The sequence below is a fragment of the Strix uralensis genome, chromosome 3 (genome assembly GCF_047716275.1).
Source record: "Strix uralensis isolate ZFMK-TIS-50842 chromosome 3, bStrUra1, whole genome shotgun sequence".
Classification (NCBI taxonomy): domain Eukaryota; kingdom Metazoa; phylum Chordata; class Aves; order Strigiformes; family Strigidae; genus Strix; species Strix uralensis.
The window spans coordinates 107021948-107042971 of NC_133974.1; the positions used below are offsets into that span (position 1 = coordinate 107021948).

At 36.4% G+C, this 21024-nt stretch overlaps 1 protein-coding gene across 1 annotated transcript in view; it reads left to right on the forward strand.

The window, feature by feature from the left end:
* IARS2 (isoleucyl-tRNA synthetase 2, mitochondrial) overlaps window positions 1–21024 on the forward strand; it is a 29197-nt gene that overhangs the window by 2180 nt on the left and 5993 nt on the right. Inside the window, exons 4-15 of the mRNA XM_074863740.1 lie at window positions 972–1120; window positions 1209–1258; window positions 1357–1466; window positions 1552–1642; window positions 2026–2141; window positions 3778–3947; window positions 4870–4960; window positions 5170–5321; window positions 6332–6492; window positions 14051–14153; window positions 14771–14864; window positions 20260–20368. Coding sequence (XP_074719841.1) covers window positions 972–1120; window positions 1209–1258; window positions 1357–1466; window positions 1552–1642; window positions 2026–2141; window positions 3778–3947; window positions 4870–4960; window positions 5170–5321; window positions 6332–6492; window positions 14051–14153; window positions 14771–14864; window positions 20260–20368 — 1396 coding nt within the window. The remainder of the gene's footprint in view (window positions 1–971; window positions 1121–1208; window positions 1259–1356; window positions 1467–1551; window positions 1643–2025; window positions 2142–3777; window positions 3948–4869; window positions 4961–5169; window positions 5322–6331; window positions 6493–14050; window positions 14154–14770; window positions 14865–20259; window positions 20369–21024) is intronic.

The window sequence follows — 21024 nt, forward strand, 5'->3', positions numbered from 1 at the left end:
TCCTACTCATATTCTCTATTTTATGCTTTATATATAGCTTTTATACTTCATTGTGAGCTTTTCTACTATCTGTTGGTGACATTTTGTTTGACCAAGCAGATTGAGTACAGTGTAATCTTATGGGATAATTGAACACAGGCTTAATTTGTTGCTGTAATGAACATGCATAGCATTGACTCTGGGTTTAAAAAAACAAAAGGGCAGAGGATTGAATTTCTGCTTTGCTTAACTGTAGTTAAGATCAAATTCCTTTTGGTTTTTGAAGACTGAATTTGTTCAGGAGCTAAAAAGATGCATGTAAAAATCAGGCTTCATCAGGACAGCTTGCCTCAGTAGGAATGTATTTCTTGACTGTATTTTTCACAATGCTACAAAACTGTAGGGGTGATCCTTTCAGAGAAAGTTAGTCTGCATTATATGGAAACCGTTTTGAAGAAATAATTTCGAATACCATATGTATTGAAATACATCAACATTCAGCTGCAAAAGTATTTGTAATGAGCAATTTAAACTGCTTTAGCTTGGAATTGTGGCAGTGAAATGGGCTAACTTATTTTCAGATGCATGCCTTGAAAAGTTTGGATCAGCATCAACAAAGGTGGCTAGTTTTCACTCTTACATATTTTACATTATTTGAGAATGCATTTTGAGAAGTAGTTCTTCGTAACTAGGTATACTTATCTTTTTCCCCTCTTCCTTAAAAAGAAAGTTTATATTCTAGAGACTTTTGTGCTGTATGTCCCTGTATTAGTCAAAAAGTGCTACTCCTGGATCTTTTTACTCTTTGCAGACATTTTATGTAACTACTTATCTGAAATACTTTTTTCTGAGCCATAATAATCAGTAATTAGTGCACAGTTTCAATATGTTCAGCTCAGGCTTTTCTAAAAAACATCAATAGCATATTTAAAATGGAGTTATATTGACCTTAGTGGACTAAACCATGTGTTTAATGGAACTATTCCCTTCAGCCAGAGAATTTGCAGAAAAAGCAATTGAGAAACAGAAATCTGCCTTCATTCGTTGGGGTGTGATGGCAGATTGGGCTAACTGCTACCGTACATTTGATCCAAAGTATGAAGCAAACCAGCTGAGAGTCTTCTATAAAATGTTTGATAAGGTATGTTGAACTCTTGTTGAAGTTTGTTTTGATTTGTTAGGCATTTCGATTCTTCTAACTTTGTTTTTTCTCTCCCTTTCCTTCTTAGGGTTTCATTTATCAGGACTATAAACCTGTGTTCTGGTCCCCTTCAGCAAAGTAAGAATCAATTTACTATTTTGTCTTCAAAATTTCAGCAAGGCTATCAATAGCTTTTCATGTTCAAGTGTGTTAACTTATGTTTGGTGTCTACCCAGAACAGCCTTGGCTGAAGCAGAGCTTGAATACAATGAGCAGCACGTCAGTCGTTCTGTGTACATGAAATTTCCCCTGTTAAAGTCACCACCTAAGCTGACTTCTGTGATAGGTACGACTTCTGTATAGATTGTAAGACTGATAGCTTTTATTTTTGTTACAATTGTAAGTAAAGTACTTGTAATTTGCATCTGTAGATGGATCAACCCCTGCTAGCGTGCTAGTCTGGACCACACAACCTTGGACAGTGCCAGCCAATCAAGCAGTTTGCTACATGCCAGATTCAGCGTATGTGTCTTTAACTTGTTTCAGTGATCTGTGTCAGTCCTTATCAATATTATCAGCAAAGTTAAAATGTTCTGGACTACCATTACATTTTATTTAAGGCATCTTTTGTGTGTTGGTTTGGGGTTTTTTTTTAAGTGACACAGTTGTAAGCTTTGTTCTGTGTCTCAATATATTAATTTCTGCTTTCATTTTTATTTTTTTAAAATTTATTTCTTCTTCCTGATGTTGCATTATCTTGAAATTTGTTTGAGCTTTAAGAGTGAATTGGACATGTAGTTCTTAAAACATATTTTGCTGTCTTTTAGAGATGGAGCCTTTAAACAATTTGTAGCTTTATGGTATTTGTAATTATTTGGTGTGATGAATATGTATTTGCATTGTAGATATTCAGTTGTGAAATGTACAACTACTGGTGAACACTTCATTTTAGCTGCAGATAGAGTTGAATCTACAGCTGCTGTTTTGGACATGCAGTTTGAGGTTATGTCAACGTGTAAAGGTAGGTTTTAATATTGTTAATCTTAAGTGGCTTAGAAATCTGCTTGTAGGTGTCTGAAAACAGCTTCAGTTTTGATGTATTATTAAGTTTGTTTATATTTTGAGAATGTGCTTCACTAAAATAATGCAAAGGTGAGTAGTAGTCTGTCAGATTTAGTATTGGTGTATTGTAGCTCAAATTTTCATCCATAGATTTCAAAGTACTTTTTAAAATCTGGATTCACACTTGGAAAACTTAAACACGGAGAGGAAGTCTGTTCAGTATCAAAATCTTAGTTACACTGAATGCAGTTTGTTGTGTCTTTCTCACCCATTGCTGATGAGAACAAGGGGCTAATTACAAGTAGGCTTGCTGACTGCCTGGTTGCTAAATTCTACGAAAACTATTGAAATTACCTAGTGCAGCAGAATCGGTAGCACTATCAGCTGTTGTTATGTTATGTTACTTTTCAAGTTTCTCATTGTTCGGAGGTGTCTTACGCCTTCACTGTAACCATGAAGAATATTGGGGCATCGTAGGTGACTCTCTTCTGTACAGACAAACTAAAGTGGTTAAGTTTGCATCCTAACAAACTGCACCATGATATTTCTTAATAGACAGACTTGTCATTCAGTGTCATGAGTTGGGATTTAATGTGTCATTTGTGAACTTTATTCATTTGCCTTTATCAGTGATTCAGTGCTGGAAATACGCGTATCTAAAGGAGGTGAGAATGGTACATTCTGTGACTTCTTCTTGGTTGTTTTGGTGTTTCCATGCTTTCTTTTTCAGAGGGGAAAAATATCTGTTTCTCTGCTTAATAATCTTGTTTTTACCTAATGATAAAGTTACCTGGAGGTGTTCTCACACGTTCGACGTTCTTGAATCGCATGATTTGCAGTTCACATACAACGTTAGAGTTGGACCTTCTTGAAACGAAATTTAATATTGGAACCTGTTCTTTTTATATTCCCATATATTCAGTACTTAGTTATATTTGTTACCTTTCTCTATCTGTGTACCTAACTGTCTGACAGCAGTTCCTAAACATGTTCCTTCTAGGAGGAGAGCATTCAATGTCAGCCATTTTGTCACGACACTCTACAACTCTTGACTTTCAGCAGGGCTTTACTACTAAGATTTCTTCAGTGTTTTTTTAATCTTAAATTGTCACTAGCTTCATTCATGCTGTACTCTATTTGTATGTCATTTAGAGAATTTAAATGAATTGTTCATGGTAATATTAGTGTTTAGTGTCAGAACTAGGAATAGATCCCAAATCCAAGGTTTTTAGCCTACTAAGTCATTATTGAGATCTGTTTCTAGAACACTTAGATAGTGGTTCCCAGGAACGTGAGTGTGTGGAGTGTCTTTAGGTGGAATGTCACTACTAACAGAATACCATTGTCTAAGGTAGAAGAAAAGCTTTTTCTTCAAAGGAAAAAGAAAATAAAAAAGCTGTGTGCAAGATTAGCAATGCAGAGACTTTGAAAGCATCTGGACGGGGACCCACAAACAAGATAAAAGTAGTAGTACGTCTGAACAGTACCCTGTGCATACACTTGGTGATCAGTTGTTCCATTTCTGCTTTCTGATAAAAGAAGCTGAATGCATGAATTGTTTCTCTATTTTCTCTTCTGTTTTTTTTCACCCCCAGGCGTGGATTTGGCAGATGGTTCTTGTGCTCATCCCACAATTCCTGGCAGAGTCTCTCCTCTGTTACCTGCAAATCATGTGACCATGGCAAAAGGAACAGGATTAGTTCATACAGCCCCAGCTCATGGTATGGAAGACTACAGCGTAGCTTCCCACCATCAGCTACCCACGGTACTTTATTTTTTCAGCTGTTGCTCTTGATTTCCTGCAACGGTTTGATCATGTGCCACTAAAGTGATTGTTGTAATTTGTGCATAAAACTCGAAAATGTTTTGAAGCATTCAGATAAGTGTGAGTATCACTGATGGCCTGCAAGAATGCAGGACTAACCTTGGAAAAGTGTGTATTAAAATAAAAGGATGAAGTTTTTCGTCCATCTGGTAATTAAAGCTTGCAGGGAAGTGGTAGAATAGAATCAGATTTCTCTTCTCTGTGTTTTTGTTTTCTAAAGGGTATCACAGACAACAATTCTCAGATACTGGCTTTCAGTACTTAGAATTAGCTTTTAAAGCTGTATCTTGCAGACCAGTAAATCACTGATTATCTAGGTCATTGTTACTATTACTACTCTATTCTTTTTCAGCAAAGCTTACTTTAAACACATATGTAAATACAGTTCAGATATGCTTGATCAGTTTGTTTGATGGAAGTGAAGATGCAGGGTATTCTGTTTGTCTTTTATGTTTTTAAAGAGGGGACCCTTGAGGTGTTCCAAAACCTGATTATACTCATATTTCTGGTTGGTTCATTTTTGTTTTTGTTTTGTTTTGGTTTTTTTGAGGGTAGGGTTTTTCTTGGGGTTTTGTTTCTCACTGTTAATTTGGAAAGTCATTAATAACAAGTGAGTAGATGTAAGACAGTTGTGGTATATCTGCAAACATAACAGTGCTCATTTCTTCTGATACGTAAAATTCACTTGCTAGGTAGATACTAAATTGCAGTTCACTAAATCTGAAGTGTACTTAAATATAACATACATTGCTATTCATCAGAAAAGTAGTTATTCAGCAGAGTAGTTAACTCACTTTTGGATACCAAAAAGGTAATTAATTGCCACATGGTATTTTAGTGACATGATTAACATTTATTTAAGGATTGCCTTGTGGATGAAGGTGGGTTTTTTACCGAAGCTGCAGGTCCTGAACTTCAAAACAAGAATGTCCTTGAAGAGGGGAATGAAGCTGGTGAGTATTTGATATTTATATGTTTATTACTTTATCAGTTACAATCCTGCAGGTATATTTTGAGGGTGCATATAAACTAAACGCATTTTGAATATGGCTGAGGTACAGGCACTTGTTATTATGTGCTGATCATGGGAAGGAATGAGTTGAGGTTAAAAGTAGCAGTATGTTCAAATGGGATTTTAATCTTGCCTCATTTTTTCTCTCAGTCATTCAGATGCTTCAGGCAGCCGGGAGTTTGTTGAAAGAGGAAAAATACGTGCACAGTTACCCATATGACTGGAGAACTAAAAAACCAATGATTATTCGTGCCAGCAAACAGTGGTTTGTAAACACAGCAAGTGTGAAGGCTACAGCACAGGTATACAGTTTTGCTTTCTTATGGGACATTTAAAGACAGCTGATGCCATTTGGAATCCGCAAAACAATCTTGCTGTAGCTCACTCCAGAATATATTCTTCTCTAGTGTTTACAAATACTAGTTGAAAAGTGTTAGTTTTTTATAGAAGTGATGAATGTTACTGGTTTTTTGTCGATACTGATATAATCCAGGATAAATTATACTGACATATTTGTTCATTGTATTTACAGGAGATGTATAAGTTTTAGAGCTACTGAATTTTTTTCCCCAAAATATTTTTAAAGATACAATGTTTCAAGGAATTAAATTAGAAGAGACACTTTTACACTATAAAAATTACCTTTGTTGTTACGGTAGCCTTGCATGGCCAGCCACCTTTGTTTGCTCCTCTATTAATTTTGCCACAGTCCTATTTTAAATAACTTTAAAACTGTTTGTTTTTTTTTTTTAAATGCAGTGCTCTTTGAAATTATGAACATCCACACAGAAAACTCAGACCAGCACCTTAGGCTGTCTTTGGGTAACAGTGATTTCACTCTGATTAGGGCATGAGGTGTTTATTCCATATCCATCTTTTATCTAGAATAAAAGAAGATATGGTTATTCAGCAGGGTTGAGAGTGAGTAGTAGCCCACACTGTAAAACAGGTAGTATGTATCAAGATGGGGTTTCAAAGTAGACAACAGCACAAGACTCAACAAGCTATTAAACTTCAGATAGAGGTACTGATGCCGTTTCTAACTCACTTTAGCGAATGTCTGCTAGAGAATCAGAGCTGGCAAAAAAGCGTTGGCTACTCTGTAGGGAAATGTACAGTATATACAGTGTTCTAAGTATGTTATTGACGGGCAACATGCGGTGAAGTAAACAAAGTAAATGTGACAATTGCCTGAGAATGTTACTCAATACTGGGAACAGGAGTGTAGACCTGTACCTTTTTTTACTGGTAACATAAACAGTGTTTGTCTGAATGCTGAAGCGTGTTCAACAGTTCACTGTCTACTTTATAGGAAGTGCTGAAAAAAGTGAAAGTTGTTCCTACGTCTGCAGTGAACAGAATGCTCGAAATGCTGGACAGAAGGACGTTCTGGTGTATATCACGGCAAAGATGTTGGGGTGTGCCAATTCCTGTTTTTTATCAGAAGAACACAGGAGAATCCTTGATAAACAGGTATTTCTCTAGCTTTATATACTGAAAAATGGAGTGAGCACTGTCTGTTGTGCTGCAGTTACACAATATTACAAAACTTCTAACTATTTAAGTATAAATACATGCTTTTACTTGTAATTGTTTATACACAGAATGAATTCAGCTCTAAATTAAAACACTCAAAAATTCATTGCTGAAGGTGACTTGTATGTAAGTAATAGGAGTCAATTTTCTTAGATACTTAAGTTACCTGAAAAGTCCCCTTGATAGCAATTACTGCTTTCATCCCTCATCTTCAAGTTAAGTGAGCTGTCAGTAGTCACTGGCCTTTACATTTAAACAAGGCGTAAAATGCAAGTTGTACTTAGAATAGATTGGATTGCAGCTGTAATTGTAGCACTGTAAATTGAACAATACACGTATTTTTGTCAAAATAGCTCTTTGCAGTTAAGTGACAGTGAGATATCTGAAGTAGAATAACCAAATTGATTGCAGAATAAATAACTGCGCTTTGTTTCAAAGTAAAATTTGAGTGTTTTTGAAGAGCCAGCCTTAATAAATGTAAGTAAGTGGCCTTTGATTTGGTATGTCTAGAGCTTCAGATGCTAGCCTTATTCTGCCATTTTTTGGTTAATAGATCCAGATACTGTGAACACTGCATTTCAGGAATTCCAGACAATGTAATCCAGAGGAAATCCAAGCTATGCTTTAAAACAAGAAGACACGATCATATATGATTGTTTTCTGTCTTTTAAGGAGTAATCGAGTTCTGCTTTTACCCCTTTGGGAAACAGAGGTTTTCAATTGTGAATATCCTCTAAGAGATGATTTCATAAAAATAGTACTGTGGAGTTCCACATTCGTTGTTGATTTCTATAATTGTTTTCTGTCTTGAGATACAGTAGTGTAACTCCATATTACACATCTTAACCTTACAACCGTTTCTGCACATTCATTATGGATAATAAGACTGCACAGCTGGGATGGACTTAAGTAGTGTTGCAGAACTTTTTTTATTCTGGTGTTGAATAAATACACTGCAGAGAGTCCAGCATGTCTTCCAGAGGCTGGACTAAGCACATAAGTATAGTAGTAGGTGAGGCTTAGGGTGTGGAGAGCAGGGAATGGACTTTAAGCAGTTAGTCCTTAGCTTCACCTAGTGTGACTGGGTGTGTAGGTGCACAGATATGTACTTTGACTCTCACAGTAGGCAATAACTGTGAGAAAAGCCCACAATAACTGTAGTTGTTTATAGTACCTGAATAATGCTGACGCACACCAGGAGATAAATGGATGGAGGCTCTGTGGGGTGTAAAATCATTTTACCTGCAAAAATTGTTACCATATTAAAAAGTAAGTGTATGTTCACAAAAAAAAAATATAATTTCTGAGGCTTACTGTAGCCTATCTACAGAGTAGGCTTGAGTGTGTTACTTGTGCTTGCTTAAGATTGTTAAATACGTAGTTTAACAACAAAATAAGAGGATGATGAAAAACAGTTGAGCAGCTGGCAGTCAAACATGAAGGACACCATGAAGCAATAGCTCCTTCAGCACGTAGAGGAGCTGACCCAGCTGGTACAGAAAGCGTTTGAAAGGAGGGATGCGTGGGAATTCCTTTAGGTTTCAGTAAAATTACCTTGAAAGCCAGTGACCTGTATTAAAAAGCATGTCTTTTGTGAATGCTTGAGCCGTGTGAGATTATTGCTGGAGTTGTATGTTGTGTGGCAATCAGAATTTTGATATGATAAACTCTGCAACAGTTGGACAACTCAACCTTTGTGTGTAAGTATTGGCCTAGCAGTCACGCATACGTGTAGGTGAATGAACAAAGGGACAGTATGGCAGGTTTGGTTAGAATTGATCTGGGGAAAAGAGAGACTTATCCAGTATGCTTGAAAAGTAGATTTTATTTCATTCTTCTAATGCTCATTTATAGTCAGCACTCTCCTAACATATTTTACAGCAGAGGTGAAATTTTCAAAGAAAAGCATAAAACACTCATTAAATATTTAAAGTTAGCCGTAGCAGACAAAGTAGGAAAAGTGCACAGAATATTGGCCTATAGAAATGACAGGCAAATTTAGAAAGCAGTCTGTCAATTCATAGGTCATTTTCCTGGACACCAGTTCTTACTGAATTAAACAGCTAAGCCTAAATACTTTGTTGCATTTGCATTATGATTTTGAAAATCACATGACAACAGGTTGATGACCTATTTCTAACACTTAAGAAGTTTCATATTCAGATTGTGTGAATATTTAATATCATTAAAACAACAGTAAACTTACATTTCAAAACAAAAGCTGTTTTCTTACCTTGAATGATGGATAAATGTGCTGCTCTGGAGGTTTTGGGTGGCCATCAAAAGTAACAGCATCTCCACTGGAAGTCAGTGTAGTCCACATGGAGTTGCTGTTACATATGAGAGCACCAATGGTCGATCTTGAGTTACGCTGTTTATGTATTACCTGTAAAAAGACTTTTTTAAAAAAAATTAAAAAATCCCTAAAATAAACTGCTGTGTTTCCCTCTATAAGTGAAAGTTTCTCCTAAATTTGTCATGTGAAGGGCTGCAGAATGCTGCTCTTTCAAGATGTGGCTACTAGTCTCTAACAGAATATTTTTCCCACACCAACAATCCTGTCTTTCTAACTTGAAAGCCAAGAACTAGATTTTAATCTTGTATGCAACAAGTTTGATACAAGATCTCCATGAGTCTTCCTGTTTGCTGCTGTGGCCCCCTGTAGCCCTGAAACATTTGATTATATGACACTGTTGTCTATAGTTACAAATGTAATACACTATTGATGATTAGATTCTTCATGTAGAGTATACCATATCATATTGTGATCAGGAATTAAAAAATTATAATAAAATAACAAAACTCTATATGGGAGAGAGAGAAAAGAGAGAACATTTTTTTAATTATTTCCATTTTCAGTAAGAATATGGAGGTAAGATCCTGTGCAATTTTTCTGCATAAGCGGAGAAAAAAAGACTTTAAATAGAATATACATGCACAAATAAACAATTATACTGTTGTCAACTTTCAAGATTTAATAGATTTTGAGATAAAACATTCTGATTCTAGGAAATTCTGTAACTCGTGTAAGAGAAGAAAGAGCTCCAAAAGTAAAACGAGAGATTTGTATTTCCAGTAGTAGCTCAGACCAGGTAATAAATGTGAGATACATACCTTAATCTGACCTCATGCAATAACTGCTTTACAAACTCACTGTTCAGATATTGGTAATAATAACTACTATTGCAAAGATTATTCTAATGCCTGAGAACTTTTGTCCCCTTCTCTGTGACTTTGACTGACAAGTAACTTAAATTTCTGACAAAGAAAACCCAGCCTGTTTTTGAAGTAGGTCTACCCTGCATTCTAGTTTGCTTTTTAAAATACTAAGATATTTCAGTGACTTATAAGCAATAGCAACTTACCGTAACCGAAATACTTACTGCTGCAGTATCAACGTTCAAATAAAAAAGAAGATAACTTGCCCTCTTTACTGTTGTTTGAAAAGAGGTTGAGAGAACATCAGGCACTGTATTCTTCTCCTCCCGACTATATCTTAATGCTGCCTAATTTCTGTTAACACATTAAATAAGCGTTCAGCATAATCAATATCAGACTTCAGAGTGATTGGCTGGTGTCGTGGTAGCGTGAATTGCAGTAGGTATTTCAGTGTCAAAACGTAGCAAGTGACACGTAATGCAAGTTCTCTAGATAGGGTATGAATACAGGGCAAAGTTTTACAATGGTGTTTATTGCTAACTCGGTGAATTATCATGCTCACGTTGAAGCCTGTAGATTATAAAGTGATGAGTAGTTATTTGAGAAAGGTGGTTTTCACTTGCACCTTACATAAAAGTACTTTGCAAAAATATTCCTCCTTACAATACAGGTATCTTAAATAGTCATTTCTCTCTCTTGTAATAGTTAATCATAAGGATTCTGGGAAAAGATCAGTGCAGCAGGGTGGGTTTTTTTGTTTGTTTGTCTTGGGTTTTTCAAACTGTAGGAGGAAAAAACATTTGTTGAAATGGTATCCTGGAAATCTTTGGTCTTACCCTCTTTATATCCTTTTACATCTATCTCCTCTTGTAAAATACTTGCCTGTTAATGTTCACTTATATTCTGTAGGGAAACTGAATATAATGGAAAAAAACTTGCACTGCTAAAATATTTTTTTTTATTTGATTTGAAACCATGATAGAATTTTGAGAATATTGGTCACTAACAAGTTGACTTCAGGCATTGACTCCTTATTTCTTGTAAGGGATTGATAACACAAATCTGACCTTTTAGTTGTCTGAAAACTTTTATCTGTAGCATAATCGTATCTGTTAGTTCACATGTCACGAAAATGTGCCTTTAAATAATTCTGCTTTTCATAAATTAACAATATAAGGCTTTGCGTTGCATGACAATACACTTGGTAAGGGATTAGTCCGTAGTATGTTTTGTAGTAATAGTGTATCTATAATGGTAGACAACTGTTGTGTGGCATTGGCAATACTTATGAAGGCAGTCTTTTTAAGGTTTCCCAAGGGAGATTGATAGCAAAGTTTTATTTCCTTCTTGTCCCTCCTCCCACCTCCAATTGAAAGGAGAAAAGTTCATCCTCATTACAGGTAATACAGTTTGCACTAACAGAGTTTCAGGTCCTGCCCCCCCCCCATACACACACTTGTTAATTTCTCCAAATATTTGTGTGATAGCCCTGACTTTAATTCTTATCTCTTCCATTGAGGAGAGATGTCATTGCAGTTAACAGTTGCAGTGTCAGAAAACAGATTTCTGCTGTGATCAAACTGAATCCAGCCAGTTTCTGGAAAACATTGTTTGTTAAGAGTATATTCCCACATGTTGTCCGAGGTAACTGTTAGTTTTGGTCTGTAGCTGGATTTATCACCTTTTAAAAATCCCTATCATCAAATACCTGTTGAATGCTTTAAAAATCTATAGGTTGAAAATTAATTCATCACTAAAGTTTATGTCTCTCCACTGAAGTATATTTGCAATATGGAAAAGTTATGTGGAAGACAAGCTTAGTTCCTTTTTAAATTTTCTACTTGCTTTATAGGGCATACTGGTAGCTTTTCTTTGCTAGTGATGGGTATGATTCTTGATTAGAAAAATTTTCTGTCTCTAATTTGATGCCAGAGCCATTAGCTGAGCACCAAATTATTTCTTCCATGAATCACTCAACATGCGGTAACATTTTATGTGGTAATAAGCACGTTTTAGTGTAAATCATCCTCTTTTTAATTCAGCTACTGTCTTCTGCTGGTGACTTCCATGGGTGAGGCTTGGCTGGTACAGGAAGGCATTGAGAGTGTGGACAGAGAACTTGAAATATTCACTTGAAGACAACTAATTACCCATAATTGTCTTTAAAAATACACTGATAGTGTATTTGAGAAGAATCAAAGATGGAGTCTTCTGTTGTCAAGGAGTGAAAAATAATGTTGTGTATTGCTTTTTCTAAAATGTTTCCAGGTGCTACGGTCTGTGTCATCATTGAAGGTCTGGGTGTAAAGCCAGCCCCTTCAGTGGAAGGTACTGACCCCACAAGAGAGACACAAATTCAGGGGAATAGTTTAGCCTGGGCTGAGACAAACAAACTTCTTGGCTTACTGATTTTTTTGTTTTGTTTTTCTGAGAGCTTTCTGAATTTGAAGATTCAGCCTGAAGGAGGAAAGACATAAGGGATACTTATCAGCTGTCTTCCAGGACTGGAGTTGTTGTTTGCTTTTGTCTTGGAGAAGTAACACTTCACAACTGGAAGTATAGGCAAATAGGCTTCTGTGCAAATATTTCTGAAAGGAAAAGATACCATTCAGAAACTAAATGTTGTTTTACCAAGATAAATGTTAGCAGATATATTACAAAACCATAAATGGTGTCCTGTCATCATTAAACTGGAAGGTAAATGATACCCATTCTAGTCTGAAAGGGCAAGAATAGTATGCTAGCTGGCTGTTGCTTTGTGACTGCTGCTGCTTTTAGTGGGTTTTCTCTCCAGAAAACCTACTGGGATGTTCTACAGGAATTTAATTTGAAAAGTAAATTGATTAATTGATGATTGATTGATTGATTGATTAATGCAAAACTGCCTCTCATTGCAATTTTATTCCCACAGTCAAGAGCAAAACTGCATTTTCTTCTTACTGTTGCACTTCATGTCATGTAATTAAGTAATAATTTGTTCTACACCTTCTTGGAGAACATGGGTTTTCATGCTTAAACTCTGTGCATAAGAGTTCACTAAATGTTGTAGTGATGTAGCTCAACTTACTAGCAGTGCAGAAAAAATACTGTGCTGAAGTCCAAATACAAAACCAAGTGGTGATGCTTATGAAGTTAGATCGTCTGGTTTTTGTGTTTTCAAGATAATTATGCCATCTTTTTTTTTTTTTTCTTTTTTTCCCATTTCGCAATACTGTGTCAAGAAGTTAGTTAATTCATTAAATCTTCATTTCTGGAGTTAAAAACAAATCTCTGGTGGCTCGGGTAACACAGTGGTTTTAGTTTGAAGTTGGCAGGTCATGATGATCTGCTGTACTCCTTAAATACAGCAGATGTCTTAAAAATAATTTCTTTAGTAAGTGCTCTGTGAGTCAGTAAGACAAAGTGTGTGGGCTGTGTTTTGTCTTTTAAGCTATCTTAATTTATGTCTAGACTTGGCATTAAATGATATTAAAAATCAATTCCCCATAGCCTTACCTACTGGGGACAGTGATTGCATGTATCATAAATAGTGCACAGAACTGCACGCCTTGTGGTTGCGTTATCTGTTCACATCAGAAAAAATGCTTGGTTAATTTTTTAATTTTCTTATTTCCATAGTATCTATTTATTTCAGGACCTTTGTCCTGGTTGGTGCTATACCATATAAACTCGTATATTGCCTTCAGAGTGTATGTTGAATGGATGTTTACATCGCTCCTCTACTGATGTTTCATTTTCCCATATTACTGGGATTAATATATTTATATATCTCTTTCTTACCATTTAAAAAAAATATTGCTGAAAAGGGGGAGTCAAGGCAACCAGAAGTCTAATATATTTGTATGTTATTTGAAATGCTGCATTTCCTAACTCCCCATTTCCACATGAGTTCTCAAGCTCTCTTTATCCAGTGGAGAAAATAAGCCTGTTGTCAAAAAGAGCAAATATTTTTTGGGGAAGTAGTTGTTTAGTTTCTGTAAATTCATGGTCAAGAAATAGCAAGTGAAATGGATTTTAGAAGTTTTCAATCTGCTGGCATCTTTTCTAAGGGCCCAGTTATTGAGCATTTGCAGAAAAAGCTATTTGGAATACATGTGGGTTTCTGTATGTCCAGGTTTCACACAACCCTACCCATCTTGGAAGACAAAAGCAGGAAGTCTTTATAATACAGGCAGAAAGCTCTGCAGAGTCTTGTCTGGATTAGAAGCTGGAAGATCACAGGTTTAAATAGCCTAATGTCTTTACCAGTACATCTCACCACTTTGGATCTGGGATACTTGTAGAAAGGTACGATTAACTCATCAATTCATAAACTCCTTTTTTCCTTTTAACCCAGTGAAACTATCACAGATGTCATCAAAATAGTGGAGCAGCAAGGAACAGATGCATGGTGGACCCTTCCTATTGAACAACTACTATCAAAAGAGGCTGTAGCAAAGGTAATGTTGTGACTTCAAATACAGAAAGTGCTCAAGACAGTTCAGTGATGGGAAATAATATAGAACCTTCATATATTCCCACGATCCTTTTCAGTCTTGTACCTTCATGAGAAAGTATCCTGTGAAAGGAATATTCAGAAAGTGAGATCTGAGTATGGCAAAATACACACTATCAAGATTTGTGCCATTAATTCAGGGCAGAGGACTCCATCCTCCTCTTTTTAGTTGAAGAGGGAAGTGACATCCTATTTCAACAAATTATGAACCCAAATATATATTAAGTCTGTATCATTAAAATAGATTAGAATTTTTATTTAGTTCTTCCTAACTTTTTATTGTTCCTTTAACAATTGTGTTCTCAAGCTAGCACACAAAGTGTAGTGTTACTCTGCCATCTCAGTTTTTTGGGTATTTTTTCATTGTTCTGTTTTGGATTTTCATTAGTAATTATCTGAAAACTTTTGTGAAAAATGATCTAAATTGTTTTGTGCTCACTCACAAAGTTGGTAGCAGAGCCTGTACAAAACTGGTCCAGAAACCAAATCTACTTTATTTCTAGCTTTGAAAAGTATTGATGATACAGAGTATTCTATTTTTAATAATTGTTTTTCCAATAGGCTGGTGGTCATGATGTTTTGGATTATGTCAAGGGACAGGATGTCCTAGACATCTGGTTTGACAGTGGAACTTCCTGGGCTCATGTTTTGGAAGGTACAGAATTAGTATGTTGATCTTTCTTTTAAAATACTCAGAGAACAAAATATAACTGTTTTGCATGATGGTGTTGGTATCAGCAAAACTGAGTTAGATTATGCCAGCAGCTAACTGGTTGTGACTCCTTGTAAAGCTGCTTTTGCTTGTAAAGATAAGGGTTTAATGTTGGCAAACTCATTTTCAGCATAGTTGAAGCTGAGATTTTTCTGATATTCTATTCTGACTGATTCTGCCATATGGCATATACCGTGTATCTTCTAAATGGAACATACTTGTTTTGCGTATAGAAGTTTCATGACATGAACGGCCAAAGTACTTCGCTGCTAGTTGGTAACAAATTATTTTCAGTTAACAAATTTCGGTTTGTGTTTGTGCGTGCTATTTGAAGCAGAACAAAACTGAGATCAGCTGCTGAATCTAAGTAAGTTACAATATCAACAGTGTAGGTGTACTTTTTCACTTCTGATTACTTTCAGTAACTAAAGCAGTATATTGTGGCTTAAAATATTTATACTTGCTATGTGCTATTTATAGCTCCTACTGCCAGTAGTTGCTATTTATCAGGTAGCAGATATATATTTATTTAAAAATATAAAAAATATACATACCACTGTTTGCCTGGAGGATAGTCCAAAGTCAGGAGTCCTTTCTAAAGGAGGGGTCTGGTCCCATACATCAAGTCTGTTGGACTTTAAACCGTCAGTACACAATTGCGTGATAACAATCTTGTTGAATTATAAAACACATTAGTACCAGAGGTTTTATTTCTTAGCAACATGGTCAGGCAACAGTACCATCAGCAAACATTGATTTTTCTAGAAGACCTTTACGTATATTAAAGTTCATACTCTTTAAAAATGTTTCTGGTCTGGTTTTGAAAGGTATAACAAAGTAGTGGTATTTTATGCACAGTTTCATACTTGCATTCTTTAAGGCATTAACTCCTCAGTATGCAAAAACTACTTTTAATCCTGTGTAGAGGAAGGATGTCGTGTTTAATAAAGGACAGCAGAATCAAGACTCTTGATTCACTGTTAATTTGTGTAAGGCTCCCATCTGGATTCTGTATTGTCTAATAAATGTCAGGTCTTTCACAGTACAGACTTCTTTCATGGAACCATTAAAAGTTCCTCTTCTCCATCTAGTCACCTATTTTCATGAAACTTGCTGGAACTTGGTGTGTGTAAGGCATCTTCTTTTGCTGTCTGATGTGACTGGAGTGGCCCCAGTGGTTCAAAAGTTGGGGGAAGTACTAACAACCAGTGGGATCTCATAAGGCCCTTTATCTTCAGGAATGTCACAAAAGTTGCATTATCTTTTCCCCTATGTAACTGAGGCTCCCCAGCCGCTGCCAGAAGTGGAAATACAGTCTCAGTGATTCATATGAAATTACTGTTTTAATTTACATTTTATGAAAAATGCACTTTGCAAGAGAAGCTGTTGAATTAGTAGTATTGTCTTGTATTTCCCAATGTACTCCAGCTTTTAAAACTTTTTACAGAACTTCTTCCTATGTCAAGAAAAATAATTGGCAAGGCTTACAAAAGGACTAACTGATGGGATTCTTTTCCAAAGTACTCTTGGGGAAAAATGGTTGAAATCCATAGAGAAATCCAAAATTGCATAGAGAATGTCATAACAGGAAGAAGAACTTCCCGTGGCTTAAACTCATGAAAGGCCAGAGGCGCATGGAAGCTGGTGTGCTACCTGCAAAGTGCGGTCTGTTAATTTTGTGGCAGGAGATCAGTGATAACAGCAGTTATCTCTTGCCTTCTGATGACAGTGTCCTGCATGGCAGTGGTTCTTCCGCAGCACAAGAGTTAATTTCAGGGCAACTGGAGGATATAATAGATGACTAAAACTGTGAGACTAATGTTTATAATTGTTTCGCTCTACCATGAACTCCAGTTACTGAAAATTATAAATCAGTGATCTGTCTGTTAGTAACCAGCAAGAATAAAAGGCATTACAGATTCCCCTGCCAGTTCCAGTCTCACAAAAATGTTGTTCTCTCCACTGTCTCTGCAACTTGGGGAACTTAGGCCTGAGTTTCCACTGGAGTTGAACCAGCTGTGTCCAACTAAGATGTGGCAGTTATAAAATTCATCCCTTTGGCTGATGGCCTCACAGGTTGCTTTCAAAAAATATGGTAGGTTGGGAAGGGGTGGGGAGGAGGAATCAGAGAGAGAGATTCTGCAATATGAGGTTTTTGAACAGGTTAAAGGAATTGCTTAGTGATGGCAAGCTCAGTGCCCTAAATCGTAGGTCGCATTAATACAGTCGCATTTCTAACACTTGCCCTGCTGCATTTCCTACCAGAGACAGGGCATAGTTCTGATGGAAACGACTTAAAGTTGCTCTTTTTTCATTAAATTACATTTGGCTTCCCTTTTTTTCAGACTAGGTGTGTTAAAGGTACCACTTCTAGCTAAAATGACAAATTAACCAAACCATTCTACATCAGCAGTGTGGCAGGTAGGAAGGTGTGACTTACACGCTAAAATCAAAGATTTAGCTACCATAGTCACAAAAATCTACAGTTATGACTAGGTTGTGTGTAAAAGAGATACTAATTCTGTTACACCATTGGGAGCAGATCCACAAGTGCAACATGCTCTGAAAAACCCGCTGATATTGAAGTTTTCTGGGGATACTGTTTGCTTCGTTAATGCCTTGTTTGCCTAACACTGTTTTCACTGAACAGTTTACTGTTGTGTCATCTAATCCTGTTTCTTTCTTGCTACACATGCCTCCAATATTTCTTGAAAGAACTGTTTCCATATTCCTTTATGCAGTGTTAAAATTTAAGTCTGAATGCTTCATACGTGAGTAAATTAATTTTCACAGTACTGCTGTGAGTTAGAGGAGTATTAACACGCTGCCTCCAAGAAGGAGGTGTGGTAAAGGCAACATTTGGTTCAAAAGCATTTGCTAATTTTGAATACTCATTGCTGTGGTGCCTAGGACTTTTTTTTTTTTTTTTTTTCTTTTTTGCGTTGAAGTTCAGTTGTGTTCAGCCTTTTGATAGTGCTTATGTCAGTAGCTCTCCATTTTAGAGAATTCTTTTCTGGCTTAAAATTCTTACAGGTCTTGACATTTTCCTTATGGGCAGAGTGCTGTCTGCACTACAACCTTGAGATGATTATTTTTCAAAGTATTTCATATAAGAACACACTCCGGACTCTCTTGTGATGTGATAATTGGTAAAAGTCACACAGCTTCTTACCTATTGTTTTGTATTGCAATGATGGTAGTTTTCAACATCGTAATTTTTTTTTCCCTATCTTATTGGCTAATATTTAACTGAATGAATGTGATTATTTTACAACTTACCTATCTAAGTGTTTAAACTTTTGTGCTGACTGAGAGACTTGAATTTATCTTAGACGATTCATTCCTGGCATTAAAATACAATACGTTTAATCTAAAAGTCAAAGTCTGTAAGATCAAAGATATGGAATCTTGAAATCCAGACGTGAAGGATCGTAAATTGTAATTCTCTTTAATGACCTATGTACTATACCTCAGCGTAAAATAAACAACCGAAAAGTCTCCTCTGGGTTGTGGGACATACTCTTCCATTTATAAAGAAAGGTGCGCACTGTTCCAGTTAATGGATATATAACGATCACAGCTTTAGTGAAACTGAGGTAGGGGAGCTACCCGTGCACTTAAAAAGAAGGCTTTGTAGATGCAAAACCCGCATTTGCATTTTACAGATACAGAACATTTTACAGATAAAATGTTCAGGCCTCCATCACCTTTGGAAGCTACATTAGCCAGCCTGCCAGATGTACTAGTTCCTGTCAGAAAAGACCGATACAGTTTTCTGTTTGTAATCAGTTGTTTGTTTAAATTCTTCTCTCCTTTAAGTTGTAACTACTGGCATTTCCTTGAAAAGTTCACTTCTCTAAAACCAGTGGGTTTATCTTGTCCTCACATGTATTTTTGCAGTCTGTTAATACAAAGGCTGGTCCCTACTTACTCTATTTTTAACACAAAAACTCTTTGTAGATTTTCTTGAAGAAATAAACAAATGTGTTAAAAACCATAGCATCCACCCACACATTTTTCCTGTGCTAGCTGAATGGAACTGTATGGCCTTGACCTTTGTAATGTTGAACTTCCTTTTATTGCAGGATGGATCTAAATATCGAAACTTCCATTAAGTTAAACAAATCAAGTGTGTCAGCAGCAGAAAGAAGCATTGTCTCAGGGGGCCTAGGAAGAGGATAAAAGGAGCTAGTAGATAAAAATGGAGCAGAGAAACTTTTGTCTTAATATCTGGAAAATGACACCACCAACTTTTAGAATCAGAACTAAATTCCTGCCAAATATGTTTATAGTTTTGCACATTTGTAGGCTTTGACTTGTGTGTTCTGCTGTGCTCCACGTTACTCTGTTCTCACTCTGGTGACCTGTCTGGGATTGTTTCAGTTGAGGAGGGGCTTTTTGAGTCAACAAGTCTTGTACCTTTTTGTACAGTGGCTGAATTCCACCAGTAAAGCCATTAAAACTTTGTTGCCCTCTTTCAACCCTGTGGGAAAGCTGGGTTTGCTTTTCTGCTTTTAATGTGCAGTCAGCTAATACCCAGTCGATGGGCCTTGTAGCCCATTTTTTTCTCTGATGCCAACAATACTCATTAGCTCCAGTTGTTCTTCTCTAGCATCCCTCTTTTTTGTGTATTTACAGGGAATAATGTTTCCACTCAGCCTTCACCTGGATAAGCTAAACAAGCCAGGCTCCTCCAGACCCCTCTCTCCCACAACAGGCTTTCTGTTTCTCATGTTGTCCTAACCCTTTCCTGAAACTTTTAATCTTCCTGGGACACCAGTGACCAGAAATGTAAATTCTGTCGCAGGTGAGCTGCGGTCACTGTCAAAGATTCCTGGTCTACTGTGAAAATACTTGATGCCTTGCACAGGCTAGTCAGGGACGTTACATGTGTGAGTTGTATCCTGAGTAATTCCCAGCTGGGGAAGTTTCAGGTTGTAGCACAGATTTTTTTTTTATTAATTCCACAGTATGTGATCTTTTCTTGGTTCCTTCAGTTTGTTTAGGACTACTTGGAAAGTATTTTGAGAACTTCTTACAAAGTGCTCTGAGTGTGATAGCTTCTGTTTTCAAAATTAATTATTTTGTTTGGGGGAAAGCAAGCTTATTTGTTAAATTTCAGAGTTCAGTGGGTCTTGGATTTTAAAAAAAAATCGTGATAGTAATGAATCACTTGTATCACGTTCAAGTAGCTATACACCATTTATAAAAGTAACTTATCTACCGAGTTTAAAGAGCAGAATAAGTTTTACTAATCACTTTCATAGATTTTCTATTAAGTGTATTAATTGTTTGAAGATATAGGCTGCTATTTTAAAGAAAATATTTTTTTTTAAAGGTGCAGAGCAAAGAGCAGATACATACCTTGAAGGAAAAGACCAACTGGGAGGTTGGTTTCAATCCTCTCTATTAACTAGTGTGGCAGCAAGGAAAAAAGCACCATATAAGTAAGTGTGGATTGCAGACACATTGCTCGTTCATTTATTAAATATCAGGCTTTTGATAGTGTGGACAGTAGTGTATAAACAAGAGAAATCAAGCCATTGCTAAGTATCTGATTTATGTTCTTACATATTCAGTATAAAGTTTTTCTTGGATTAGATTGTAATGGATTTATTGTTTAAATTTTTTCCATCATAATTTTAATAGATGTTTTTTCTCAGTCATTTAAGTATATCCTATTACATTATCAAATACAGGTCTGTTCTTTTGCCATCTCTCCCACTCCCATAATCAAAGGGATTATTATGGGAGGTGCAGTATGAAAATCTCCTAAAATCACTGACTTGTGAATTGAAGGTTAGACTGTGAGGAGTTTGAGTCACTGTGTGCATGTCTTGTACTGGAGCTGTGACAGACTGTTTGTCCCCTGGAAGATGAAGAGCGTAGGGGAGGGTAATGTGGGTCAGTTGCAAGGAGGCTGTGACATTTTGGGAAATGTGTTGGCCTAAAGAGTAAATACTTTAATTCATCTGAAGTACATGTGCCCTGGATATTTGCAAACGATGTGTTGCCCACATGGCAAAATTAAATGAGGACAATGAAGCTGTGTGCACTACTTGGATGGTAGTACAGCATATTCATGGTTGGTTGGACTCGATGG